This window comes from Aspergillus udagawae (genome assembly GCF_001078395.1).
Source record: "Aspergillus udagawae IFM 46973 DNA, scaffold_10, whole genome shotgun sequence".
In the NCBI taxonomy this organism is placed as follows: Eukaryota; Fungi; Ascomycota; class Eurotiomycetes; order Eurotiales; family Aspergillaceae; genus Aspergillus; species Aspergillus udagawae.
The window spans coordinates 791006-816444 of record NW_025091273.1 but is presented as its reverse complement, the minus strand read 5'-3'; the positions used below and the strand labels follow the sequence as shown (position 1 = coordinate 816444).

Here is a 25439-nt window from a genome sequence, read left to right as displayed (position 1 = left end):
TTTATCTTCTTTATCTTTTCCTTTTTATACCTCTTATTCTACTCTCTCTATTACTATACTTAATATCTTTTTTATTTTTATACTCTTACTCTCTCTCTTCTTTTATTATTTAATTCTTTTCTTATCTTTTACTTCTACCCTTCTCTCTATCTTTTATAATAACTAACCCTTACTCTATCTTATAATTACTAACCCTTACTCTATCTTATAATTACTAACCCTTACTCTTTCTTATACTACTAACCCTTACTCTATATCTTATAACTACTAACCCTTACTCTATTTCTTATAACTACTAACCCTTACTCTATCTCTTATAATAATTAATCCTTACCCTCTCTCCTACTAATCCTTACTTTATTTTTATAACTATTAACCCTTACTCTCTCTTTTATTAATCTTTACTCTCTCTTATTATACCCCTTATATCTAATATCTTACTTAATTCCTTCTCTTAATTAAATTTCTTTTAATCTATTCTTCTTTTTTTTCTTTACTTATAATTCTTTTATTATTACTCTTCTTTCTCTTTTCTTTCCTCTTCTCTTTCTTTTTCTATTTTTACTCTTATTTATTTCTTCTCTTTACTTAAACTCTCTCTATCTTATATCTATCTTATATATTTCTACCCCCTATTCTTATCTTAAACTTACTAACCCTTACTCTATCTCTTATTCTTCTATACTTTATTATCCTTACTACCTCTTACCTCCGGCCTATTCTGCCTATTTAACCTGATATTTAACCTGATATTTAATCTACTATTTAACCTGCCATTTAACCTACTATTTAATCTACTATTCTATCTGCCTTACTACCTCCTATCCTACCTGCCCTTCTGCCTCCTACTCTGCCTCTTATTCTGCCTGCCTTACTACCTGCCTCACTGCCTGCCTTACTACCTGCCTTACTATATACCTTATACATAACCTCTCTGGGGCCTTATAACCTGCATTACTACCTTACTTACTACCTTACTTACTACCTTCCTTACTACCTTATTTACTACCTTCCTTACTACCTTACTCACCACCTGACTTACTACCTTACTTACTACCTTAAACACCGCCTGCCTCTCTCCCTATCTAATGGCCTGCCTGGCATGGGGCCTCTCTAACTGCCTATCTCCTAGCCTAATGGCCTGCCTGGTATGGGACCTCTCTAGCCACCTCCCTTACTACTATACTACCTACCTCTCTCCTGAATATGATAAATATTATATATATTCCCTAATATCTTCTCTTATATATATATGCATGTGTACAAACCATGGATTTAGCTAATATATTTAACCTAAACTAAATATATAATATATATCTTTGCACTATTATGGTATCCTAAAATATATATATTTATTCACCTAATATATTAATGCTGATTGACCTTAATCTCCTAATATAACTACTATAATTAATAAATAATATAAATACCTGGCCATGCCCTTATGGTTGGGGTGTGCCTCCCTGAAAATGGGACTACCTGGGCCTTATCCTACCTCTCTTACTACCTATCTTGCTGCCTGTCTCACTGCCTGCCATTCTGCCTGCTATTTAACTGGCTATTCCACCTGCCTTACTACCTTCCTTACTACCTGCCTTACATGGGGCCTCTCTGCCTGCCTTAATATTATGTATATTCCTGCCATACTTTGTTACATATATATATATATAGATGTATATCAACCTAAACCATTGCTTACGCTGATATTCTGATACTAACCTGCCCTATAATATATATATCTATACTGCTAATCCTATGGCCTACATCACTACCTCATTATCTAACTTATATTCTACCTTATTACCTACTGCCTTACTTATAACCTATCTTACTACCTTACTACCTTACTAAATACCTCACTATCTACCTCACTTCCTACCTCTTTACCTACCTCTTTGTCTACCTCTTTGCCTATCTCTTTACCTACCTCTTTATCTACCTCTTTATCTACCTCTTTACTTACCCACTGCCTAACTTACTACATTACTTACTACCTCACTATTTACCTTATACATAACCTCTCTGGGGCCCTATACCCTACTATACTTCTTGCCTTACTCCCTACCTCACTACCTGCTGTTCTGCCTGCTATATAACCTGCCCTTCTACCTCCTATTCTGCCTCCTATTCTGCCTCCCATTCTGTCTACCTCACTGCCTGCCTTACTACCTGCCTCACTGCCTGCCTCACTATCTACTATACTACCTATCTCACTGGGTTCTTCCTGCTGGTCTTACCGCCTATCTTACTGCCTGCCTCACTGCCTGCCTCACTGCCTACCTTACTACCTGCCTTACTGCTTATCTTACTACCTGCCTTGCTGCTTACCTTGCTGCCTACCTCACTGCCAGCCTCATGCACAACCTTCCTGGGGTATTATGATTAACCTTACTACCTTACTTACTACACTAATCACTACCTCACTGCCTACTACTCTGCCTGCTGTTCTGCCTGCTGTTCTGCCTGCTGTTCTGCCTGCTGTTCTGCCTGCTGTTCTGCCTGCTAATGACCTGCTAATGACCTGCTATTTAACTAGCTATTCTGCCTACTGTTCTGCCTGCTGTCCTGCCTGCTGTCCTGCCTGCTGTCCTGCCTGCTGTCCTGCCTGCTGTCCTGCCTTGCTGCTTGCCTTACTGCCTGCCTTGCTATCTGCTGTTCTGCCTGCCATATAACCTGCTATTCAACCTGCCATTCTACCTACCTCACTATCTATTACTCTGCCTGTCTCACTACCTGCGCCTCTCCTAACTATGGTTAATATTATATATATTCCCTGACATCTTATCATATATATATATGCATGTGTACAAACCACTAATTCAGCATATATAAACTAAATATATAATACATATCTCTGCGCTATTATGGTATTCTAAAATATATATATTCATTCACCTAATATATCAATGCTGATCGACCTCGATCTCCCGACATAACCACCATAACTAATAAAATAATATAAAATAACTAGCTGGGCCCCTCCTGGTTGGTTATGCCTGCTGGAAAATCTGGACTACCTGGGCCTTATCCTACCTATCTTACTGCCTGCCTCACTGCCTGCCTTACTGCCTGCCTCCCTCCCTGCCATGCTACCTCCCTGGCATGGGATCTCTCTTGCTACCTCTCTCACTGCCATGCTACCTGCCTTACTGCCTACTGTTCTACCTACCTGCCATTCTACCTGCTATTCAGCCTGCCTCTCTCCCTGCCATGCTGCCTGCCTGGCATGGGACCTCCCTCGCTGCCTCTCTCACTACCATGCTACCTGCCTTGCTGCCTACCTTATAGTTGACCTTACTATCTACCCTACTATCTACCTACAGCCTATATTGCTCCCTCCTCCCTGCTGTGGTTAATATTAAATATATTCCCCAATATCTCATTATATATATATATCCTTATGTATAAACCACAGATTCAGCTAACATACTATATAAACCAACTGTATAATATATATCTCTGCGCATTATAGTATCTGAAAATATATATTCATTCACTAATATATTAATGCTGATTAACCTTAATCTCCTAACATAACTGCTGTAACCAACAAAATGATGTAAATAACTGGCTGTGCCCCTCATGGTTAGGATGCGCCTGCCCAAAAAACTGGACCACCTGGGCCTCATCCTGCCCATCAACCCCCATTCCCTGTAATCAGCGCTGCTATATAGGCTTGATCTGGCCCTGCCATGGCCCAAATAACATCATGGCCACCATAGGGATTAAAAACCTGTGGTATTTACATGCATGGCCTGGCTCCTACCTATGGTATATGGATTAGGGCATGCTGTATGAATAACACATACTATATAGGGCATATTGGACCTGCCACCACACGCGGATCATCCATGCCCATGCAGCCTGGCTATGGGGCTGATGACATGTATATAACTTATAGCCACCATCACCCCCCTGCATGGCGCATATATAACATTAGTCCTGCCACTGCATGTATTCAGCCTGGGCTATCTCCTCATCCAAACCCTGCTGGGTCCGATGCTGCTGCTGCTGGATATCCATGGCGGCCCATTGCTGGGCCTGGGCCTGCTGGGCATGCCATACCGCCATGGGAATGGATGGCTGGCTGCAAAATGAATCATTGGATGGGGTGGGACTGGCGGCCTCCCTGGTGGCCTTGCACAGTACCTGGCTCTGGCTGACCTGGGGTGCCTCCCTCACTACCATGCTGCCTACCTTGCATGGGGCCTCTGCGGCTGCCTTGCTCCCTGCCATGTTGCCTGCCTTGCATGGGGCCTCCCTCACTACCTCTCTCCCTGCCTGACGGCCTGCCTGGCATGGGGCCTCTTAGGCTACCTCTCATGCCACCATCCTACCTGCCTTACATGGGGCCTCTTGGACTGCCTCTTACACTGCCCCTCTCCCTGCCATGCTGCCTGCCTCACACAGCACTGGGCTGCTACCAACCCTGGCTGGTTCCACCAGCCCCTCCCAGTCGGGATCGCACCCATCACATGCCTGCTCTCTGGCATCCACATCCTGGCAATACCGCCGCTGATACCCGTCCACCACTCCGTCCAAATACTGATCTAACACTACCTGGCGGCACCTAACCCCTTCCACCACCCCTATATACTCAGCCACCCGCTCCTGGTCCTCAGGGGCCACCCCCTCCATCTATAGTACTGGGGTGTCCCACCCTGCTGGCTAGATAATGATTACCTCACTGTGCTGTCCATCCCACCCAGCCCAGCCACTCTCCTGCGCGTAATCTAATAACGTCTGGGGGGTCCTGATATGGATGATGCTGCAGATATTAGGGATGTCTACCCCCATGCCCAACATGCTGGTGGCAGCAATCACTGGGCTGGCCCCCATGAACTGCGCTAACACCCTGGCCTTGTCCAACTGCTTGCTGTAATATGCCTTGCACCCAAGCACCTGTGCCATGGCCGTCACCTGCCTGATGATATTTGCATATATGATTACCTTCCCCCCGGCGGCCCATTAGATGCAGTCCTGAATAAATACCACTACAGCCTTGCTCTTAATCCACTAATATGGCCCCTGGCCTACCCCAGTCATGTCTGGCCGCCACACCTGGTATGCCACGTTCGGCCAGCTGGTCCGGGCCTGGTATATGGTTATAGCGGCCTGGTCATGCTTCATCCACTGGCATAATTTATCCTCCATGCTCGGGGGCAACGTGGCGGTCAGCCATACCATCTGGGTGCGGGCCTGGACCAACCAGCCTAGCTAGGCCATCTGGGGCCAGAAATCATGCTGGGAATTCAACACCACATAGCATTCATTGATCATGATCTAGTCTAACCGCCGGGTCCACCGCAGCCGGTTCAAAAACATCTGGAAATCAGGGCTGACTGTGGATTCGGGCGTCACCAACACAATAGATGCGGCATTGGGGGGCCGCTGGCTCTCCCATGGCATGCATAATATGCTGAGCTCCTGACACCGCTGTATCATATCAGCCTGTAATGCCACCAGCGGGACCACAATGATGGTGGTGCCCCCGGGGGCGGCAAACACAGGCACCATGAACAGCATGCTCTTCCCCCTGCCAGTGGGCATGACTGCCACCACAGGGCTCTCCCCCTGCTGGATGGCCCACATCACTGGGTCCTAGACCCCCTGGAACTGCATGTCAGGCCGCCTGGTCATGCGCTGCGCGGCCGCCTCCAGATCCATGGTGGCTAGCTAGTGGCAGTATTCCATGTGGCTGACCTCAGCCTCATCCTCCCATGGGGCCTGTTTGCACTTGCCTAATATGGATGGGTGGCCCAGGGCGCTAAACCCTAAAAACTAATGCCAATCAGTGCTGGATAACCAGAACATCTCCCACCAGTGGGCTGTGCTGCCGGCCTGTTCCTGCATGACACGGCCATATACCATGCCAGCAATGTGTGATGAATGGGCGGCCTGTAAATCAGCAATATGGCCCATCCACTGCTCAATATCCATGCCCTCCTTGGCATTAGCATCCATGGCAGCTGGAGCCGGCTCAGCCTCCTGGATATTATGGGGGAACGCGGTGGATAGCCACAAAAATCAGCGGCTGATTCCAATGGCGATGTCCTGGTATGCGGCAATATAGATGGCGGTGCCTAGCCAGGTGCAGGTTTCCCGTTTCAACGCCTCCTGGAACCGCTCGGACGACCATTCCCAGCTGGTACCGGGGTCGGGGCCCCATAACCATGCCTGCATGGCCTGGTTCCCCTGCATGGCCTGGTTCCCCTGCATGGCCTGGTTCCCCTGCGCGGCCTGGCTCCCCTGCGCGGCCTGGCTCCCCTGCGCGGCCTGGCTCCCCTGCGCGGCCTGGCTCCCCTGCGCGGCCTGGCTCCCCTGCGCGGCCTGGCTCCCCTGCGCAGCCTGGCTCCCCTGCGCGGCCTGGCTCCCCTGTGCAGCCTGGCTCCCCTGTGCGGCCTGGCTCCCCTGCGCGGTCTGCGCGGCCTGCCATGCAGCCAACTAGTTAATAAATGGCATCACCAGCTAGATATACTATACTACCAACTCCCCTACCTCCCGCGGCACATATTAATGGATGATCTTCACATCATTACTAGCATGAAACCCCTTATAATATGCCGTCATAAACATCACCATGCCATCCTCAATATATATATTCTGCTGTTGACTATTCGCAGTGTTGCAATGCTGAACACTTAATAACTCTGGGGCCTGGGCTGGCTGCCCTGTGGTAATATGCACCATAATAGCCAATTTCTCCTTAAACTAGGTCACGCGCTGCCAGTACTGCTGGATGGCACTACAGTGGAATCAGCCCCCCCGCAGGAAATACTGCTGCATGGCCGGCTCGGCCCGCAGCCAGTCAATCATCCAGTAGGTCCTATCCACCGGCTACCAGGTCCGTGTGTCCTGCACGAAGTTCCACCCAGCCTGGCTCTGGCTGGGATCGTCATATAATGCCGTCCATAGAATGGGGGGCATCTATGCATGATCCTGTATGTATAACTGGCCCAGTATCTCCCGCGCCGCGGTGACTAACCCATGGATGAACCCCTGAAAATCCCCCATGGTGAATGCCATCTGCTGGTATAACAGCTGGTCCTCCCCCATCCATGTTACATGGCCGGGGGCCGTATAGTTATAATAGACCTTTAACCCATATATCTGCTAATCTAGCAATGTTTCTATAGGGCCATGGGTCCTGCGGATCATAAACTAGTGTATTATCCATGTTACCTGCTCCTAGAATGGCCGGCGGCTATAGCAAATATTAACCGCGGGCAATGGGTCATCACTATGGATGGATAATGGGGGCGATGACGGGAGCCCTAGGGTGGATGGGGGGTCATTGCTGCTATATCCCTTGTTAATCTCCCTAAGTTGATCATCCGCACTAGCCAGCACCCATTCAGCGCTCTGGTCCTTCCGCACCCAGGTCTGAATAATCTGCTGCGGGTTGGGATCCATCCATAATGCCTTCTGGACCACCATGAACTGTGCGATCTTGATGACCTAGGATAATATAGGTGGATAACTCTCAGGGTCCCGCCAGCTAGTTTCCCCCTGCCCCAACATAGCTATGGCGCATACTAATGCACTCTCATATTCATAGCTGCGATGGCGCTGGTTCAGCAGCTCAATGCAAAATTCTAAGTATGCTTTTTTAATGGCGGTCATGGCCCATCCCTCTGGGTCCTCCAGGTCCCCTGGAACTGCGGCCTGGCAGCCCCAGCTACCCTGGGGGTTGGGGCTACCTAGGGCCTGGCTAGCAAGCTGCCACAGCTGCCGCCATTTCTGGCGCTGCCGGGCAGTCATCCTGTATTTCAGGCTGGTCCAGTCGTGTGGGGCCTACATGCGGGCAATAAATGCTAATATCTACTACCATAGACGGACATGCTTCTAGATCACAGCCTCATCCATGTATGCTAATAATGGCTGGTATAGGGTCTGCCCCTTTTTAGACCAGATGGCCTCCACCCAGATGGCCTGGCCGCAATGCTAGACCGCCCGCTGGCTCTTGCGGGCGACCTGCTCCATGGTATCCCAGATCACCTGCACCCGCTGCTCAGTGGCATCCTGGGGATCTTCCTCTGGGGCTGCCACACAGGCTAGCAGGTCATGGGCCTGGATGCCCTGCAGATACTCAGCCCACCAAGTCATCCGCAGCCAGGGGTTCGCGTCAGTCAACTAGCTGGCCTGGATGGCCTGGTCTGCCTTAGCCTGGGCCTGGGCCCGCTCCCATGCCTGGATCACAGCATCAACAGTGGCCTGGATATGGGCAGTAGGTGCGGTCTGGGCTTGCTCCACGGGCCACTCTATGGGCTGCTGGTTAGGGCATAGCACCCAGATATAATGGGACCCTTTTCAGGATGGGAAAAACCGCTGGCAGGTCACCACCTGATATCCCTGCTGGATTGCGATCTGCGCCTGTTCCTGCTCCTACAGGTGTGATTGACCCCCATAATATGGTGCGGTCCATCCATGCTGCTCACGCTAATGGCGTTTTATCTTATTAATTAATCATGTGATGAATTGGCATTGGGCCTGGTCGCGCTGGCACTGTAACCTATTAGGGTATTCATCCAGGTGGGGGATTGACTGGGTAATCTAACTAGGCCATTACACTGCATAGGGGTCATGCTCCATGCCTTCCCAGCTCCAAATAACCTAATGGATCTGCTTTGCAGTGGCCTGGGGTAGTTAATGGGCCTTCCCCTAGAGATAGCTTTCTACCTCTGCTGGCCACACCCCATGGCGGCAGGTCCGGCAGATAATGATTAGTGGCTGGTTAAGCTAGATGAATAGCTGCTGTTCCATTCTTTATGGATGGTTCCAATGAATGGTATACTATTTAATTAATAGTCTAAATGATGATGGGATTTAGCCCCTGAATATTTTGTTTGTGGGCATTGCTTTTTCTATCTGTGGAACTTAAATTATACCAAATTCTGGGGGTTAAATATGCCCTCACCATGCCTGCAAATCATTGATTTTAATACTGAAATTTGGCTGGATTACTTAGAACTAGTATATCAGTGAGCTAGCTAAATTTACCATGCCTCCAACCTTACCTGGAGCATTGGTGGTGGTCATGGGCAGTGCTTTTTGGATTCACACTGTTCAGCAGGAACAAACCACATCAAAATTCTGCACCTGAACCACCCCCTCACCACAGCCGCAAATCATCGAATTCCACATTGAAATTTGGCTGGATTATGTGAAATTAGCTAACCAGTAACCTACGGAAATTTGAAATGCATCCAACTCCATCTGGCGCCACGACCCTACCCCAGACGGTTTCGTTGGCCCCTACCCCCATACCCCGGCCGCTAAACCACTCTGGGCTAAACCCTAGCTCGGACTCTAGTAGGGTCGCCGCCCCTTGTGGGATAGATCTGGTTTTCCATTGTGATTAATTTATAGTTAAATATTGATATTATAATGGTCGATCTGATGAAATTCCTATAAGATAATGGAGTATAAAACTTATTAAGTACACTCTCTTACCTTTTACACCCCATCTTTACCCCTGAGTTATCAAATGTGATCAATCACCTAGGTGGTTCAGTTGACTGCCTATGTAATGTTTAGGTGTGGATCCTAAAACCCCATTAAAGTTCCTTAATCCACCACGATAACTAAATCCAAACCATGCTACACCCTATGCTGGGCAGCTATAATGCTGAAACTTGGCTCTGTTATAGATTAATGGCATTTCTATTGATTCCTAGATTTTGAACTGGATTGGACCCTAAAACCTTGAGAAGTCATTCTCATGAAGTCTTGAGCAGTCATTCCCAGCTTCCCCACTCTGCCAGCCAATCAGCGCTACGCCGCAAATAAACCCTAGAGCAGTCATTGTTCGACTTCTCAACCCCTGTGGGATAGGGGCGATGACGGGGCCCCTGGGGTGGATGGGGGGTCATCACTGCCATATCCCTCATCAATCTCCCCGAGTTGATCATCCGCGCTGGCCAGCACCCATTCAGCGCTCTGGTCCTTCCGCGCCCAGGTCTGAATGATCTGCCATGGATTGGGGTCCATCCATAATGCCTTCTGCACCACCATGAATCGGGCCACCTTGATCACGCGGGATAATATTGGGGGGTAGCTCTCGGGGTCCCGCCAGCCGGTTTCCCCCTGCCCCAACACGGCCATGGCGCATACCAATGCACTCTCATATTCGTGGCTGCGATGGCGCTGGTTCAGCAGCTCAATGCAAAATTCTAAGCATGCTGTTTCAATGGCAGTCATGGCCCATGCCTGCCGCTGCGGGTCGTCGGTCTCGGGATCCATGGGATCGGGGCTGCCCCGGGGGCCTGGGCCCGCCAGCTGCCACAGCTGCCGCCATTTCTTGCGCTGCCGGGCGGTCATCCCGTATTTCGGGCTGGTCCAGTCGTGCGGGGCCTGCGTGCGGGCAATAAATGCTAATATCTGCTGCCATGGACGGACATGCTTCTGGATCGCAGCCTCATCCATGTATGCTAATAATGGCCGGTATGGGGTCTGCCCCTTTTCGGACCGGACAGCTTCTACCCGGATGGCCTGGCTGCAATGCTGGACTGTCTGCTGGCTCTAGCGGGCCACCTGCTCCATGGTGGCCCAGATGACCTGCACCCACTGCTCAGTGGCATCCATAGCATCTTCCTCCGGGGCTGCCACGCAGGCTAGCAGGTCATGGGCCTGGATGCCCTGCAGATAGTCGGCCCACCGAGTCATCCGCAGCCAGGGGTTCGCGTCAGTCAACTGGCTGGCCTGGATGGCCTGGTCTGCCTTAGCCTAGGCCTGGGCCCGCTCCCATGCCTGGATCACGGCATCAACAGTGGCCTGGATATGGGCAGTGGGTGCGGTCCGGGCTTGCTCCTCAGGCTGCTGGTTGGGGCATGGCACCCAGATATAATGGGACCCTTTTCGGGATAGGAAAAACCGCTGGCAGGTCACCACCTGATATCCCTGCTGGATTGCAATCTGCGCCTGTTCCTGCTCCTGCGGGCGTGATCGACCCCCATGGTATGGTATGGTCCACCCATGGTGCTCACACTAATGTCGTTTCAACATATCAAGTGAACGGGTAATGAATTAGCATTTAGCCAGGTCTCGCTGGCACAGTAACCCATTGGGGTATTCATCCAGGTGGGGGATGGACTGGGTAATCTGACTAGGCCATTAAATAGCATGGGGGTTATGCTCTACGCCTTCCCAGCTCTGAATGACCTGATGGACCTGCTTTGCAGTGGCCTAGGGTAATCAATGGGCCTTCCCCCAGAGATGGCTTTCCACCTTAGCCAGCCACACCCCATGGCGGCAGGTCCGGCAGATAATGATGGGTGGCTGGTCAAGCTAGATGAATAGCTGCTGCTCCATTCTTTATGGATGGTTCTGATGAATATTATACTACTTAATTGATGATCTGAATAATGATGGGATTCAGCCCCTGAATGTTTTGTTTATGGGCATTGCTTTTTCTATCTATGGAACTTGAACTACATGAATCCTAGGGGTTAAATATACCCTCACCATGCCTGCAAATCATTGATTTTAATACTGAAATTTGGCTGGATTACTTAGAACTAGTATATCAGCAAGCTAGCTAAATTTAACATGCCTCCGACCTTACCTGGAGCAATGGTGGTGGTCATGGGCAGTGCTTTTCAGATTCACACTATTCAGTGGGAACAAACCATACTAAATTCTATGTATTAACCACACCCTCACCATGCCTGCAAATCATCAAATTCCATATTGAAATTTAACTACATGACTTGGAACGAGCATATCAGCAAGTTAGCTAAATTAAAACTGCCTCTGACCTTACCTGCAGTAATGGTGGTGGTCATAGGCAGTGCTTTTTGGATCCATGCTGGTCAGCAGGAATAAACCACATCAAAATTTGGCATATAAACCACACCCTTATCACAGCCGCAAATCATCGAATTCCCCATTGAAATTTGGTCAGATCATGTCAAACCAACTAGCCAGTAACCTGCCGAAATTTGAAATGCATCCGACTCCATCTAGCGCTACGATTGTACCCCAGACGGTTTCGTTGGTCCCTACCCCCAGACCCCGGCCGCTAAACCACTCTGGGCTAAACCCTAGCTCGGTGTCAAGTACAGTCGCCGCCCCTTGTGGGATAGATACTCGGCCCACCGAGTCATCCGCAGCCAGGGGTTTGCGTCAGTCAACTGGCTGGCCTGGATGGCCTGGTCTGCCTTAGCCTGGGCCTGGGCCTGCTCCCATGCCTGCAGCACCTCATCCACTGCCGCCTGGGCGTGATGGGCGGGGGCGGGCCTGGGTTGCTTGCTAGGTCGCTCGGGAAATCGAATCCGAATGTAATGGGACCCTGGCCCACTGGGAAACACCTGCTGCCATGAAACACATTGAAATGATCGGTGGAGCTCAGCGGCGCTCTGGGTTTGATCTTCACACCTGACCCGACCGCGCCGTCTCTGCTGGGTCCATTGATGCTTGGTCTGCCAGTGTTGTCGCATGGTTTTCATGCAGCTAACCACATACTGGCACTGGGGGTAATCCCGCTGGCATAATAAGCCGTTGGCTTCACATGGTAAAACGGGCAGTGGATCATTCAATGCGAGTGGGATGGAGATGGCATTAGAATCCTGCTTGATATCCTCCCACCCCTGAATGGCATTAGCAATCACGATGGCATCAGCCTGCTTTATCTGATGCTTGGACTGTAAGTGCCGTGTGACCTCTTAGGGTCGGACCCCATGCCAGCATTGTCGACAAATAATGATTTTCAAGATGCTAACTCTTTCAAATATCTGATGCTCCATGTTGTTGGAATTGTCCAGGTGGGTGATTGAACAAACTGGATCAGCTGAATGGGAATGGGTCAGCTCATTCATCTAAGCCCCCTGACTGGAGTGGATGGTTTTGGACCTGTCATATTCTATGGCATAACATCTCCGCGATCCCCTAACAAATCAATTGCGGACCATCCTAAACTTCTTCATCATGCAATACCCTTTCTATATGGAATTTTCATCTCCAGAGTGAATAAGTTATACAGTTAATGCCCCTAAATAACATATCTTATTTTCAGCTGAATTGAGCTTGACGTGCTAATTGCAGTGGGGGTGACCATATTTAAATCCAGTGAGCATTGGACCCACCCACCACCAGCCAATAAGCAACAATACCCTAAATCCAGTGAGCCCTCAAAGCTCCGCCCCTTGTGGGATAGAAGAAACTGCTAGTCTATGCCACTTATAATGAGCTAACTCTGTATATTTAAAGGCTTCACATAGGGTTATTACTACCTTATTAATATTAGAAAACAGCACTGGATCTCACAGAGGAGTATTATTATCATTAGTCTTAAAAAAGGCAGCATACTAACAGAGTACCATAGAGAGATTATGCGCGTTACCTAACATGCTAGTTAACATCTCATTAGGGTTAGTAAAGCTTATAAAAACTAGGAGGTGCATATACCGCAATGCACATCACATTATAATGTGAGCATTAGGAGCATAAGATTAACTTCTTCATATTAAAAATACAGTTAATTATAAACAGGACACCACCATATAGGTCAAAGTTCCTTATAGAGGTGTGTAAGCAGCGTATGCACCATAGGAGTTATAGAACTACTACTATTAAGGTAAGAGAATAGGTGTAAATCATAATAGTATTAAGGATGCTGAGTTATGAATGTAAACATCTAAATTAATGAAGATGTTATAATCAGTGAATAAAAGATAAGGGAAAAGAGGGAAATATAATAATAAAGAGTTATTAAGATAATAAAAGAGAAAATAAAATAAAGAAGCAGTAAGCATAATATATAGTAAATTAGTTACTTATAATAACATCACCCTAATAATAACTACCTTATAATATGCAAACAAAGAACATAATAAAATAAAGATGTGCTATTTATGCTACAGTTAGATTATAGCTATAAGCCTAAACTCCTTATTAATTAACTTCTTAGATGCAAAGCATTTTCTATTTTAGAAATATTAAAGCTATACTGCATGACTAAGGACAGCTATCACAGTGGAAGGGGGTGTAGATTGTAATGGAGTGGATGCAGATTAGGTTATATTATTACCTTGCATTACATCTATGTATGATATCACCCACCTATGTCTATGCATCATGGCTGAAGTGCCATCAAACAGTTGGCGAACATATATGGGAGCATTTCCTCCTTGTCTGTCCTGAGGAAGACAAGGATTAGTCTTATATCAAGGGGATCAACTAAATATACTATTTCTTCCCTCCTCATAATCATTACCGATCCTTACCTAGTCAACAGGTTATCTACCCTGTCAAGTAGATCCTTACAGTATCAGATATAGTCCAGGGACTATATCATTCCCAAAGTAGTGACTAGCAGGAACAGCAGAGACGGATCCCAGGGTGTGACACATAGATTAAAATGCTAGTTTTAAGCAGGGCCTTATACCAGTGAATTAGATCTCACTACTCTTAATTAAATATAGATAATAATGAGCTTATAAAATATCTTAAGAGTAATTAGTAGTGATTAATAACTCCATAACTTATTACTAACATCAGATAATAGGCATAGTTAATATATCACTAAGGGCCTTCTAGAAAGAGCATAAGTATAAGTTCCTAGCACTATCTAGACTTACTTAGGATGGTCTTGCCATCCTAGCTAGTGGGGCTGGTGTTAAACGTCTTTTTTAACTCTGCTTATGATATCTGTCACTATCGGTGCGGCCATCTTAAATCTTGCATAATCAAAGACTTGATGATGTGGATATACACATTAAAGTTTAAGCTTAAACAAGAAGCAGCTAGAATTAATAGAAGAGTATCTTCTAGCTAGTAAGATTACTACTATAGAGGAGGAAAGAGCTCTTCTTTATCTATAGGCAGATTTTAAGCTTATTAGTAATGAAGAAGAAGATAATGCTGGTAATATTTAGACTAGAACATAACATTAGCTAAGTAAGTGATAATGTACAGGAACTAGGGAAGGGGGCTGAAGAGAAGGACAGTTAGTAGAGCAGTATTATAAGTTAGATGATAAGACTAAACATCCCTTACCCCAGAATAATATACTAATGCAGGGATCTAAGAGATCTTGGAAGGCTCCAAGAGGGTTTAAGGATTATAAAATTATTAAACCATAGTCATAATAGAAGACTTTTAAGTAGTATCTCTATTTTTATAAGTTATCTTATAGTCTATACTATGACTCTATACCTTGATATTTAGATTCTAAAAGGTAACTTTCCTATACACCCCTAGAACAATAAATTACAAACAAAACATGCATAAGTTATACAGTAATAGATTTAGCCATATTTATATATTTTGCCTATCCGCAAAATATCCAAATCCACACTGCGGATACCATTTACTATCCATATCATATTGTTGCGGATATGGAGATATTAGATTACATCCATATCCACAGATATGCGGATTTGGATATGCGGATTTGGATATGTCGCAGATGTTGCTGCAGCCTATCTTGAGCAGTCATCAAAAAACTGGGTCTTTGGTGGGGTGGCCAGCCGCAAGTTCTTTAGCAGCATTCTAGATCTATGCTGGGGTGAGCGCAAAATCACGGGTTACTAAACTCCAGTTGGATTGTTTGATAAGTAGACTATTTGCTTAGAGAAGAGTTTCGTAGCTACATTATGTACATAAATATCTTATAGCAGACTAACCTAGGCAGATTAGTCTTTATTCAGCCTAGATGCTCCGTGAAACTTGCCTGCGGCTATGGTGGCGTATCACCTAGTCCACATTAGCAGTGGGGGGTTTATAGCATTAAGTTAGTTATCTACCTCCCACAACCATTAGGACCAGCACAGGGAAGGCTGAAAGAAAATAATAGGTGTTATCCTAATAGCTAAGACAAATTGCTTGACCTTAGATCATGTATCTCACCGCAGGCATAGGCTGAGATTACGATTGTGGTTATACATGTTATGCATCGTAAGAAGCTATAGATGCATGACTAGTACTGTCTGGTTGAATGTTCTTGAGGTGATGGCAGCATTAGGTATTCCTACATTAGAATTTTGGCGCTCGCCATTAATATCTATAGTATATTATTGAATTATATGACCGCTTGCCCGATTAGGGAGAATACGAATTGACGGAGCACTGCCACCCTCGGCCGAATATTCGATAGTATTCGATCGTTTGAATAGCTTCAATTCCACCGCTATCGAAAGGGATAAATAGTAGCTAGATAGTCATTCGTTTAGAAGAACCAGACCTTCATTGATTTCAATTGGCCATATGAATTAATAGTAATCCATGAACGGTACGAGATTAGCGAATTCAAAATATATCTTCGTGGGCCCTCTCTACACGAGGAATATGGGCCTAAAATGCGGCACAGTGTTTCTTTTGAAACAGGGAAATTACAAGATTGCCAATGACTCGGTAGAAGTCAACCTTGCAGAAGCCTTATATAAACTAGTCAAAAACTGTCAATTTTATCCGTAGATTGAGGGCCTGGGTAAATTCTTGATCTTATCCACGTTTCGCCTTCTCTTAGGGCGCGCCCGATGAATTTACCTTGCTGCTGCGACTATGACCCCAGGGCTGTACCCATTATGAACATCTCAGTAACCTACCGGTGCTATGTTGACTCCTAAGGATACCGCAAAATTGTTCATATTCCTAGTGATAGATAGGTAATACTATCGTTCAAAAATCTACGCGGACGCTTTCCTTTCCTCTTTGAGCCATTGCCGCTTTAAAGAGGGTGAGCCAGGTGAGTCAGGTGATTCCCTCACCCATCCGTGGTGATTCGCTCACCTCTTCAACACCAACACTCACCCTTCCTCCGTGTGTCGACGCCAGTCTTCTAGCTGCTTCACTTAGCATTGACAATGCGCGACTAAGGGCAGGGAATATGGCCCTGAGAAGTCAGGGTCCCCGCGGGGCCCCCGGACAAAAGGCGCGAAGACATTTTGCCTGCCCTCCTTGACTTCTTTTCCACTTCCTTCGTCCTGACATCTTGGTTCAACGACGTGCAAAACCATGATCGCCGCAAGCGACTACTTCAGGTTACCACGAGCAAACCGTGGGCGGACGTACAAGCTTTGAAATGGGAAACCAACGGCCAGACGGCCAGTAACGAGCTGGCCATTGAGGACTTTCTGTCGGTACAAGGACATCATTTACACAGAGGGGGTAACCTACTCTGGACGGCTGCCTTTCCATCAGGTGCCGCCCATGGCATGGATGCTGCACACCACACATCTCGTGCGACCAGACTTTTCGAGCACAATATTGCAGACGGAGCCCAGGCTGGGACGTCCCCATCAGTCGGATCGCATCAAGCGAGCCTGGCCAACTGGTCTCGATGCCGGAGATGCCAATCTGGTGGTGGTCTCGCCGGACTGGTCCGATCTCGAGGCTACCATCGCGTGGTTGGGGAATCATCCCACAATAGCGCAGGGCATCGGTGATCGACAGCGTGAGTTGTTCTACGACGGAGGATATCTGAGTCCCGCCGCCGAGCCGTGCTACTGGAGAGCATTGATCAGGGGCTGGAGCAGGGTTGTGGAGCCAGAGGGCAGGGAGTGGATTGAACACAAGGGTGGCAGATGGGAGCTCTTTAGTCTTGGAGGACTCTAATAGAACGAGCTGCGAGAGACATGCTTGACGCCACGAAATGACTGTGTCCAAGCCTGCCTAGTCTTTAACGATTTTCGCTAGAAATCAATACTAATGGAAAGGCAACGCCACTCCAACCACTGCCTATGATTTATAGGATAGATTTATCTGTGCACCGATTAATGTTAAGAGTTCTCAAGAATTGATTTGGAAGCAGCATGGTAGCATGACCCCATATCATATTAGATTAACAAAGTTCCTTCCTTTCCTTGGTAACGTCCAACATATACACAACAAATTAATTAAGGAAGGCACAGATTATTGGAAAAATTCCCAAATCAGAACCAGATCAGGAGTATTAAAAGATGAGACTTAAGTTGCCACAGCCATGTTGACCAGCGGAACTAATTCTCACCAATATGATGTCTGACCTCTCCTTTTAGTAGAACTGCTGAATGCAAAATCAGTATAAGCCAGCAACGGGATCTGAGAGACTGGCCTGATAGTACGGAGGATCACCAGCACAGGTTTATTTGGATATTTGTACCAGCGCGACAGACCTGCTCCTCTGGAGGCACCGGAGGTTTGCCAGGTTGCCAGTACTTCTCCTGACATCTTCCAGTAGATGGGTTAGGAATAATAGAGATAGACCCGCCAAAATCAGGCCGAGGCGATTTTGCGACCAGGTCAAATATGTATGAGGTGCTAGTTGAATCAAATTCATAGCACAGCTCCATTGGGTTATGCGGAGGACCAGAGTCCTGACTGAATTTCACGTCCACCTCACCCTCCTGACGGAGTTGGATTTTCGTGCCTTCAAATGGCCCAAGATAAGAAGGGCCATCATGCCCGCCCTGCCAAACTTCTGAAAAGTATGCATCGAATGGGCAGTCGTTGTGGATGAAGATAGTACCTGGATCGTCTAAATAAGGTCTCCAAATGAAATGCTGATGAGCGAGAGAAGGGAGCGCGAGAGCAGCGATGATGGAAAATACGGAATCCTTCATTGTCTGTTGGTGCTGCAACCTGGATACAAAGGATTCAATTGCGGCAGAAAGTCTTTAAGAACCAAGAATCCAAAGTCGGGAAACCAATTGCTTTTATACAGAGAGGTTGTCTTAAATCCAGCAGGTGGCGAATAGTTAATGACAACCTTGTACCTAAGTCCAGGCCCTATTTAGCTCATGTATTGCCACAACTTGGGCTCACCAAAAGCACTGATTATACCGATAGGAGTGATGGCTTCTGTAAGAATCAGACATCATTTCAGTCGACACCTTCCGTTTTCAAAGATTGTACGTCTACAATAAGACATGGTACCAGTTCCGACCTTGAGCTGGAAATTCTAATAACAGTGTCCAAAGGTAAGCGTATTCAACATGCATTAAGGTAGGTTTACTTTGGCAACTTGTTTCCACATGCTATATCGAGAACTGAAGATCAAATTTTGCCTAGTTGTATCCTAGGGGATGACAAACATGTGACGTACTCCGTAAATGTCAATTGACTATTTAGACCCCACAAATACATAGTGAACATGGAATAAGAGTCTATGGGACTCATATTCATATTCTAGATCCAAATTTGTCAGCATCAGAGTGCTAACTACCAGTCGGCTCTTCATGGTTGCGGACCCAACAGACCGGAGGCGGTAGGACACAAGATAAACCACGAAAATTTATGATCGATAATTCCTGCAACCGGATAGCCATGATAAATTCCTTACGCACAGTTGATGCTCACAATTTCCCTTCTCGGCCGCATAGAGGGTCCTAAGAGGAAAGGAGGGTAGAAAGAATCACGCTGCTGGTATATACATATTGCGACGTAAACTAGAATACAGCACACTGTAGAAGCCTGTTCATGCGCTCTTCATTCTGTGGTATCAGGCATTTCTTCCTTCTTCCCTTTCCTTGCCTGTATTTCCAGTGTATGTTGATCTTTTAATATTCCCTACCTTCTCTCTATTATCTATAATGTTGCCTTTGACTTCCTTGTCTCAACATCAAAAGTTAACCACGTCCATGTGGTTTATTCATACTGCAGGAAAACACTCCGGGTACCAACACTGACCACATGTGCTGATTTTCCATTCCCCCGAGACGGGCCGTTTCGGACCTCCTGGCCTAATCTATGATCCCTTACAGTTTAGCACTCTTGATATATAGTTACCTCTTTGGCAATGATGACGCATAGAGTGACCATACCTCCTTTCTCCGAGTACCCACGGATATGGCCAGCCAGACATTTTCATCGAAATGAGGAACCCAAGACATGCTCAGCTCGAAAGCTACTACTCCACTTGGCATCAGCACCGATCCATCATATGGGTATCTAATTCAGATAATTCGTCCAAGACTGCTTTATGGAGGGTGTTGATGTCGATGGGTGAACACGTCATGATGAGGAGCAATTACATCTGCGACGTGCTCTAGATCGTTCTCCTACGATTCAAACAGTACCGCCACGGGGAGGAATTAGGTATATAAACGGCTGTCATTTCTTCTGCTTCCAGTCTCATACCTCAACGTTAAAGACCATAGCCTTACAGCTGGACCGCCAACCCATAACCTGTTAATTGACTGTACTTCGAGACGACTTGATCGACCATGTCATTCGGAAGAGACAAAGAAGAAAAAGAAAAGGAATTCGATAGAATCAACGCTTTGTTCATCGGGCCCAAGGGCGCCAACCTGCCCGATTTCCGGGCTAACATAAATACTATCCTAGATGAGCTGCTAGAGACCAGGCTGGATTACATGCCCAATGACACTGTATGTGAATAGCTAGCCTAAGGCATTGCGCTTGTTGCGATGTTACATGCTTGCAGTTAAGCACCGAAATCCAGTATCTTCGGTAAACTAAATTTGAACAGAAATTCATTTCGAAAGATGTCCGGCGTTCAAAAGCCTTCTCCAAAGTTCGAGACACGGTCGGAAATGTAGTGAGGAAGACTGCCCAGGTGCTGGGAGCACATTCAGTACCCTTCTGGACGCCGCGGTATGAAGGCCATATGTGTACAGATATGACTATGGCATCCCTGTTGGGGTATTTCATGACCATGCTGTATAATCCCAACAACGTGGCTCTCGAGGCTAGCCCTTTAACTACCGTGGCGGAGTATCAAGTCGGGCAGCAGCTATGCGATCTCTTCAGATACAACACCAATTCGGAAAAGCAAGACTTGCCCTTGGCATGGGGCCACATCACTTGCGATGGTACTATTGCCAATCTAGAATCTATCTGGGTCGGTAAGTGTCATTAGCCCAGCCTATGTCAGATCTATTGCTGAACCTAGGCCAGCGCGAAATCTGAAGTTCTACCCTTTGGCACTTCAATGGGCTATGGATATTAAGGGCGCGCTATCCTTCATACCAAACTTCGAGGTTAATTCCTGGGCCGGTAGAGATAAAGGAGAAATCCCGAAAGACTTCAGGTCTCTGAATACGTGGGAGTTGCTCAACCTACGGCCCAAGACAGTCCTTGACCTGCCAGACATTCTGAGAAAGCGGTTTGGGATTACCAGTGATTTTCTGACAAAGGCTCTAAAGGAGTTCAATATTCAAACAACAGGTCGAGAGCCATTGGAGCAGAAATTTGGGATTGAACAGCCAATTCAGTATCTTATCGGAAAGACTCGTCATTATTCTTGGCCAAAGGGGGCCGGTACGTGGCCATTGTGCCAGACATTCTTAGATCGATATCAAGCTAACCCATCTAGCAATTACCGGTCTCGGTGATGGGAGTATCACCGAAATCGATGTCGATTTTGATGCCCGCATAGACATTGCTTTGCTCGAGAAAAGGCTTAAGGATTGTGCCGAAAAACATCAGGCCGTCTATGCTGTGGTAGCTATTATGGGCTCAACTGAGGAAGGGGCGGTGGAGCGGCTCACCGACATCCTGAAGATCCGGGAGAAAATGCAAAATGAATATGGAATGACATTCCTTGTTCATGCCGATGCCGCGTGGGGCGGCTACTTTGCTACAATGCTGAATCCAGAAAAAGAGAAGCCCCGGGGAAGTCCAGAAAAAAAGAAGTCCGGAGAAAGCGTTCATAATGGACTTGTACCATCCTTGTATCTGAAAGAGAGTACCGAGGAGGATCTTCGAAAGCTGAAAGACGTCGACTCTATTACTGTTGATCCACACAAAGCCGGCTACGTTCCGTATCCAGCGGGAAGTCTGCTGTACCGCGACGGTAGAATGAGGTATTTGGTGACGTGGTCAAGCCCGTACCTATCACAGGGATCATCGGAAAACATTGGCATCTATGGGGTAGAAGGAAGGTAGGGCCCAATGCAGCTGCAGGCACCATTTCTGGGAGCCAGATGCTTAGCGATTTCTTCGAACAGTAAACCTGGGGCCGCTGCTATGTCCACGTGGCTTTCAAACATCGTGGTTGGTCTCCATCCTCACGGTTACGGCACGCTTCTTGGCGAAGCAGCGTACACCAGTGCCATAGTAGGTTTTGCCGGAGATGGTCTGAGATGGAGGCTAACAAGTGCCAGCTATCTGCACATTATGCTACGATGGGTCATACACCTAAAGAGGAGGGAACAAACAAGTACTTTGTCTGTGTGCCCTTTAATTTACTGAACGAAGAAAGAATGAAGGGAGAAAAGCCAGAGAATCCAGGTGGAGAATATCCCAAAGACGGGAAAAGCTTCTTTACCGAAAAGGTGCTGCAGAAGAGGCAACAGATCCGGGAAGCTATCATCAACAAAGACAATGCAAAGATTCAGCAGGACGAAAACACGATTGAAGTTCTCCGCGAACTAGGCTCAGACTTGAACATCAATGCGTTTGCACTCAACTGGTATGATGAAGATGGGAATTTGAATACTGACCTCGAAGAAGCGAACTACTTAATGAAGCAAGTTGTGGACAAGCTGTCTATAACTTCCCCTAACACAGAGCTAGCGGAAATACCCCTATTCCTAACATCAACAAAATTCGAGCCAAAGCTCTACGGCAAATGTGTCCGGAGATTTATGAGTCGACTAGGTGTCAAACCATGCGAGGAGGATATGTTTGTGATACGCAACGTGGTCATGAGCCCATTCCCAACCCAAGAGGGTTTCGTAGGTCGACTTATGAAGGACTTCGAAGATGTTATTACCGAAAAAGTTCAGGAGTGCCGTGATAGAAACAGGAAAGGCAGCAGGAAGGTCAAGTTCCTGGTCCAGGGCAATACTAAAGTGTTCCTAGTCTTGCAGACATCATTCCACTGGGCTACTCTACGACAGCAGGTTATCGTCGAGGCGCAATTGGACGATCGTCTCCATGGAAGCTACACACGTCTCAAGACCGACCATCCAGAGGACACAATCATACTTGAATCCGAGAACAAAATTGACCTGGAGGCGGAGCTAAAAATATTGGCGCCTGGCAGCACCTCGTTCGGGGCCGAGATTTACAGGAAGACAGAGCCGTACGTCCTAGTCTGTGCCCTTAGCATCACCAACACACTGACCATATGCAGGGAAACTCATTACACAGGCAGCGTGAAGTTAACACATGTGGTCAAAAGCCGTCCTCTTAACTCTATCTATCGGGACCTTGAATATCCTTCCGAATTTATGCCTTTCTATCTCTATGGCACCAAGGAGGAAAAGCACATTACGCATATGCTTCTCAAAGCCCCTAACGCTGCGCTCTCCGCCAGCAATGTCACCTTTGCTCCGGAGCTGGGTGAGGATGTTTACGCGGAACTGTCGTCTGGGCTCATAGTGACCCTGTCAGGGAATCCCGAGGCTCCCATGCAGCCATTCCTAACTGACGACCAGTTGCGGGATCCCAAATCTAAGTATGAGTTGCCGAAAAATTTCCCCTTCAAGAGTCAAGAGCAATTCAACGTGAAAGTCTGGAAAGATCCCAATGGGCCAGAGGCAAAGGGTCCAGGGCTGCTAAATGGCCTAGAACGCTCATTTGGCACCTTTAAGATGACTTTGGGTGTTGGTGTGGACGTGGATGCAAAAGGACCCAATGAACTTCCAGAAGGAGTCCCCGGTACTAAACCTGGTGTGGAGGATCCTAAGTCAGTTGAGGAGGAGCTCAACGATATCAAGAAAATGATCACCGACAGTCGTGGAAGCGCTTCTTAGGTATGCCTGAAGGTTGGGCTCGAGGAGTAATTGTGTTTGGTAGTGATTCAAGAACGGCTTATACGCTGAGAACGAGACCCGAGAGACCGGTTGGAGGAGAGAAACTAGATAATGTACGGATGTTCAACGTTTCTTTGAATCATAAATTGCAATCGGGATAGCCTGGGATAGGTTAACGAAGACTGACAGGCATACAGCGCTTTGATCTTGAGCAGTACTGCCAATACTTTCTGAAGCCTCAGTGCCCTTGTATCCGCGAAGGGTTGTCGTTTCTCTCACACTCAAAGAGTCTGGTGATCTAGAAGTCGCCCTACTTGTCTGTCCATGGTTGGCCCAATTGGGAAGATACCACTGATATAATCAGACGGTTTGTAAGGTTTACCCGGAGGTAAGCTACCAGGGGCTAGGTTGAATGCGAGACCCCTGGTCTTCGCTGGTGTTTGGTTGTTGACACTGCGTGAGTGGTAGTTGTAAGAGCCGTTACAATCTCTGTAGCCGAATCGAGGATTATGTAAACTGGCACCCAAGATAGGGGTCAGATCTGAAGGTATTCAAATGATCGAATGCTATCGAATATTCTGCCAAGGGTGGCAGTGCTCAGCCAAATCGTACGCCTTCCAAATTGGGTAAGCGGTCATATAATTCAATACTAGGTAACCTCATCTTGCCCGGGGTACACAATCTCCATCGGACATAAACTTCACCCGTACAGACATCACCCCACAGTGCCCGTAGTCATCTGATGGATGAGGAGTGCGTGTCTGGCTCAAAAAACGCTTCTAAAGGTACTACAGGCCAACCAACTGTCTCAATTTCCAGATTGGTCTGCCACATATATGGGACTCTGTCATAACTATCCCTGTCTCCCCCATAACCTAGGACTTTCCAGAGTTTCGTTCTCAAATTACAGCAGTCAGACTTGTAGTCGTTAGGCTCGTGCCGTGGCTCCGTCAACGACGTGTCTTCGTTGGCGCTCACACTGCTGGTGTCTTCTGATCCCTCACTGAAATTGTCTTCCATCCTATACAGAGACCAGAAGTCTGCTCGACATGGCATATCTCGAAGTTTTGGAAATATCCTTCGCCATTCCGTAGCGATGCTTTGGATCTTGCCGTGTTGCATCAAACGCCGTGGATTCTCAAAGCATATCCCTTTGACACGCATGACCTCTAAATGTGGGAGTGAATGGAGGTTTCTCATTAGCCTCATAGAGAGGCGCAGTTCGGTTTGAGGCAGTTCAAGCACGGTCAATCGCGGACAGTGATGTGCCAGCTTTTGGAGCGTTGCACCATCCATACAGGCTGGCCAGCTAAGTTCGAGAACTTCCAAACAAGGAAGAGCACGCAACAATCCTAAAAACAGGTCCTCGCTCATTTCTCCCCTCCTCCTAAAGTAAACATTGAGCTTTCGCAAAAGGGGGCAGCCATGCGCTATACGAAGGAGTGCTTCTACATCGTCAAGCTCATCCAATTCGACCTCAATAACCCGTAGTTTTCGGCATTTTGCAATCTCATCAATTGCAGTCCGATTGATGGCGGCGACTTCGGATGCGGGTCGCAGACTGAGTATCTGAAGCTCCTTGAAATTTGGTAATTGTTGCCACCAATCGGGGTCCCAGTTCCGGAGGTATAACGCTTTCATGCTCGGCCACGGTTCTCGCTGTTCCGTTTTTGGCAATGTCGCAAGTACTGATCGTAAGCTTGGCCAACAACGGGGGGTCATCAGCGCCAACGCTTTCAGGTTTTGGTGCTGACCAAGGCACAACAGGAGATTCGTGGTCGGCTCTGCTGTGTCGGTCTG

At 47.2% G+C, this 25439-nt stretch overlaps 7 protein-coding genes across 7 annotated transcripts; 2 read left to right on the top strand and 5 right to left on the bottom strand.

The window, feature by feature from the left end:
- Positions 1–3936: 3936 nt before the first annotated feature.
- On the bottom strand, positions 3937–4236 carry Aud_002068 (uncharacterized protein; the record flags this gene model as incomplete). The annotated part of the gene is made up of 1 exon (XM_043296070.1): positions 3937–4236. The coding sequence occupies one exon, from the start codon at positions 4234–4236 to the stop codon at positions 3937–3939; it is 300 nt and encodes a 99-aa protein (XP_043152005.1).
- Positions 4237–5283: 1047 nt separating this feature from the next.
- Positions 5284–5592, bottom strand: Aud_002067 (uncharacterized protein; the record flags this gene model as incomplete). The annotated part of the gene is made up of 1 exon (XM_043296069.1): positions 5284–5592. One exon carries the CDS (start codon positions 5590–5592, stop codon positions 5284–5286), a length of 309 nt encoding a protein of 102 aa, XP_043152004.1.
- Positions 5593–6027: 435 nt separating this feature from the next.
- On the bottom strand, positions 6028–7761 carry Aud_002066 (uncharacterized protein; the record flags this gene model as incomplete). Its single annotated transcript, XM_043296068.1, has 3 exons — positions 6028–6429; positions 7222–7458; positions 7537–7761. The coding sequence occupies 3 exons, from the start codon at positions 7759–7761 to the stop codon at positions 6028–6030; spliced, it is 864 nt and encodes a 287-aa protein (XP_043152003.1).
- Positions 7762–9816: 2055 nt separating this feature from the next.
- On the bottom strand, positions 9817–11063 carry Aud_002065 (uncharacterized protein; the record flags this gene model as incomplete). Its single annotated transcript, XM_043296067.1, has 4 exons — positions 9817–10512; positions 10534–10725; positions 10759–10853; positions 11060–11063. 4 exons carry the CDS (start codon positions 11061–11063, stop codon positions 9817–9819), a joined length of 987 nt encoding a protein of 328 aa, XP_043152002.1.
- A 978-nt stretch (positions 11064–12041) lies between these two features.
- Positions 12042–12437, bottom strand: Aud_002064 (uncharacterized protein; the record flags this gene model as incomplete). Its single annotated transcript, XM_043296066.1, has 1 exon — positions 12042–12437. The coding sequence occupies one exon, from the start codon at positions 12435–12437 to the stop codon at positions 12042–12044; it is 396 nt and encodes a 131-aa protein (XP_043152001.1).
- Positions 12438–17148: 4711 nt separating this feature from the next.
- Positions 17149–17553, top strand: Aud_002063 (uncharacterized protein; the record flags this gene model as incomplete). Its single annotated transcript, XM_043296065.1, has 1 exon — positions 17149–17553. The coding sequence occupies one exon, from the start codon at positions 17149–17151 to the stop codon at positions 17551–17553; it is 405 nt and encodes a 134-aa protein (XP_043152000.1).
- A 2588-nt stretch (positions 17554–20141) lies between these two features.
- Positions 20142–23639, top strand: Aud_002062 (pyridoxal phosphate-dependent decarboxylase family protein; the record flags this gene model as incomplete). The annotated part of the gene is made up of 6 exons (XM_043296064.1): positions 20142–20306; positions 20408–20783; positions 20836–21198; positions 21254–21821; positions 21888–21996; positions 22044–23639. 6 exons carry the CDS (start codon positions 20142–20144, stop codon positions 23637–23639), a joined length of 3177 nt encoding a protein of 1058 aa, XP_043151999.1.
- Positions 23640–25439: the final 1800 nt, after the last annotated feature.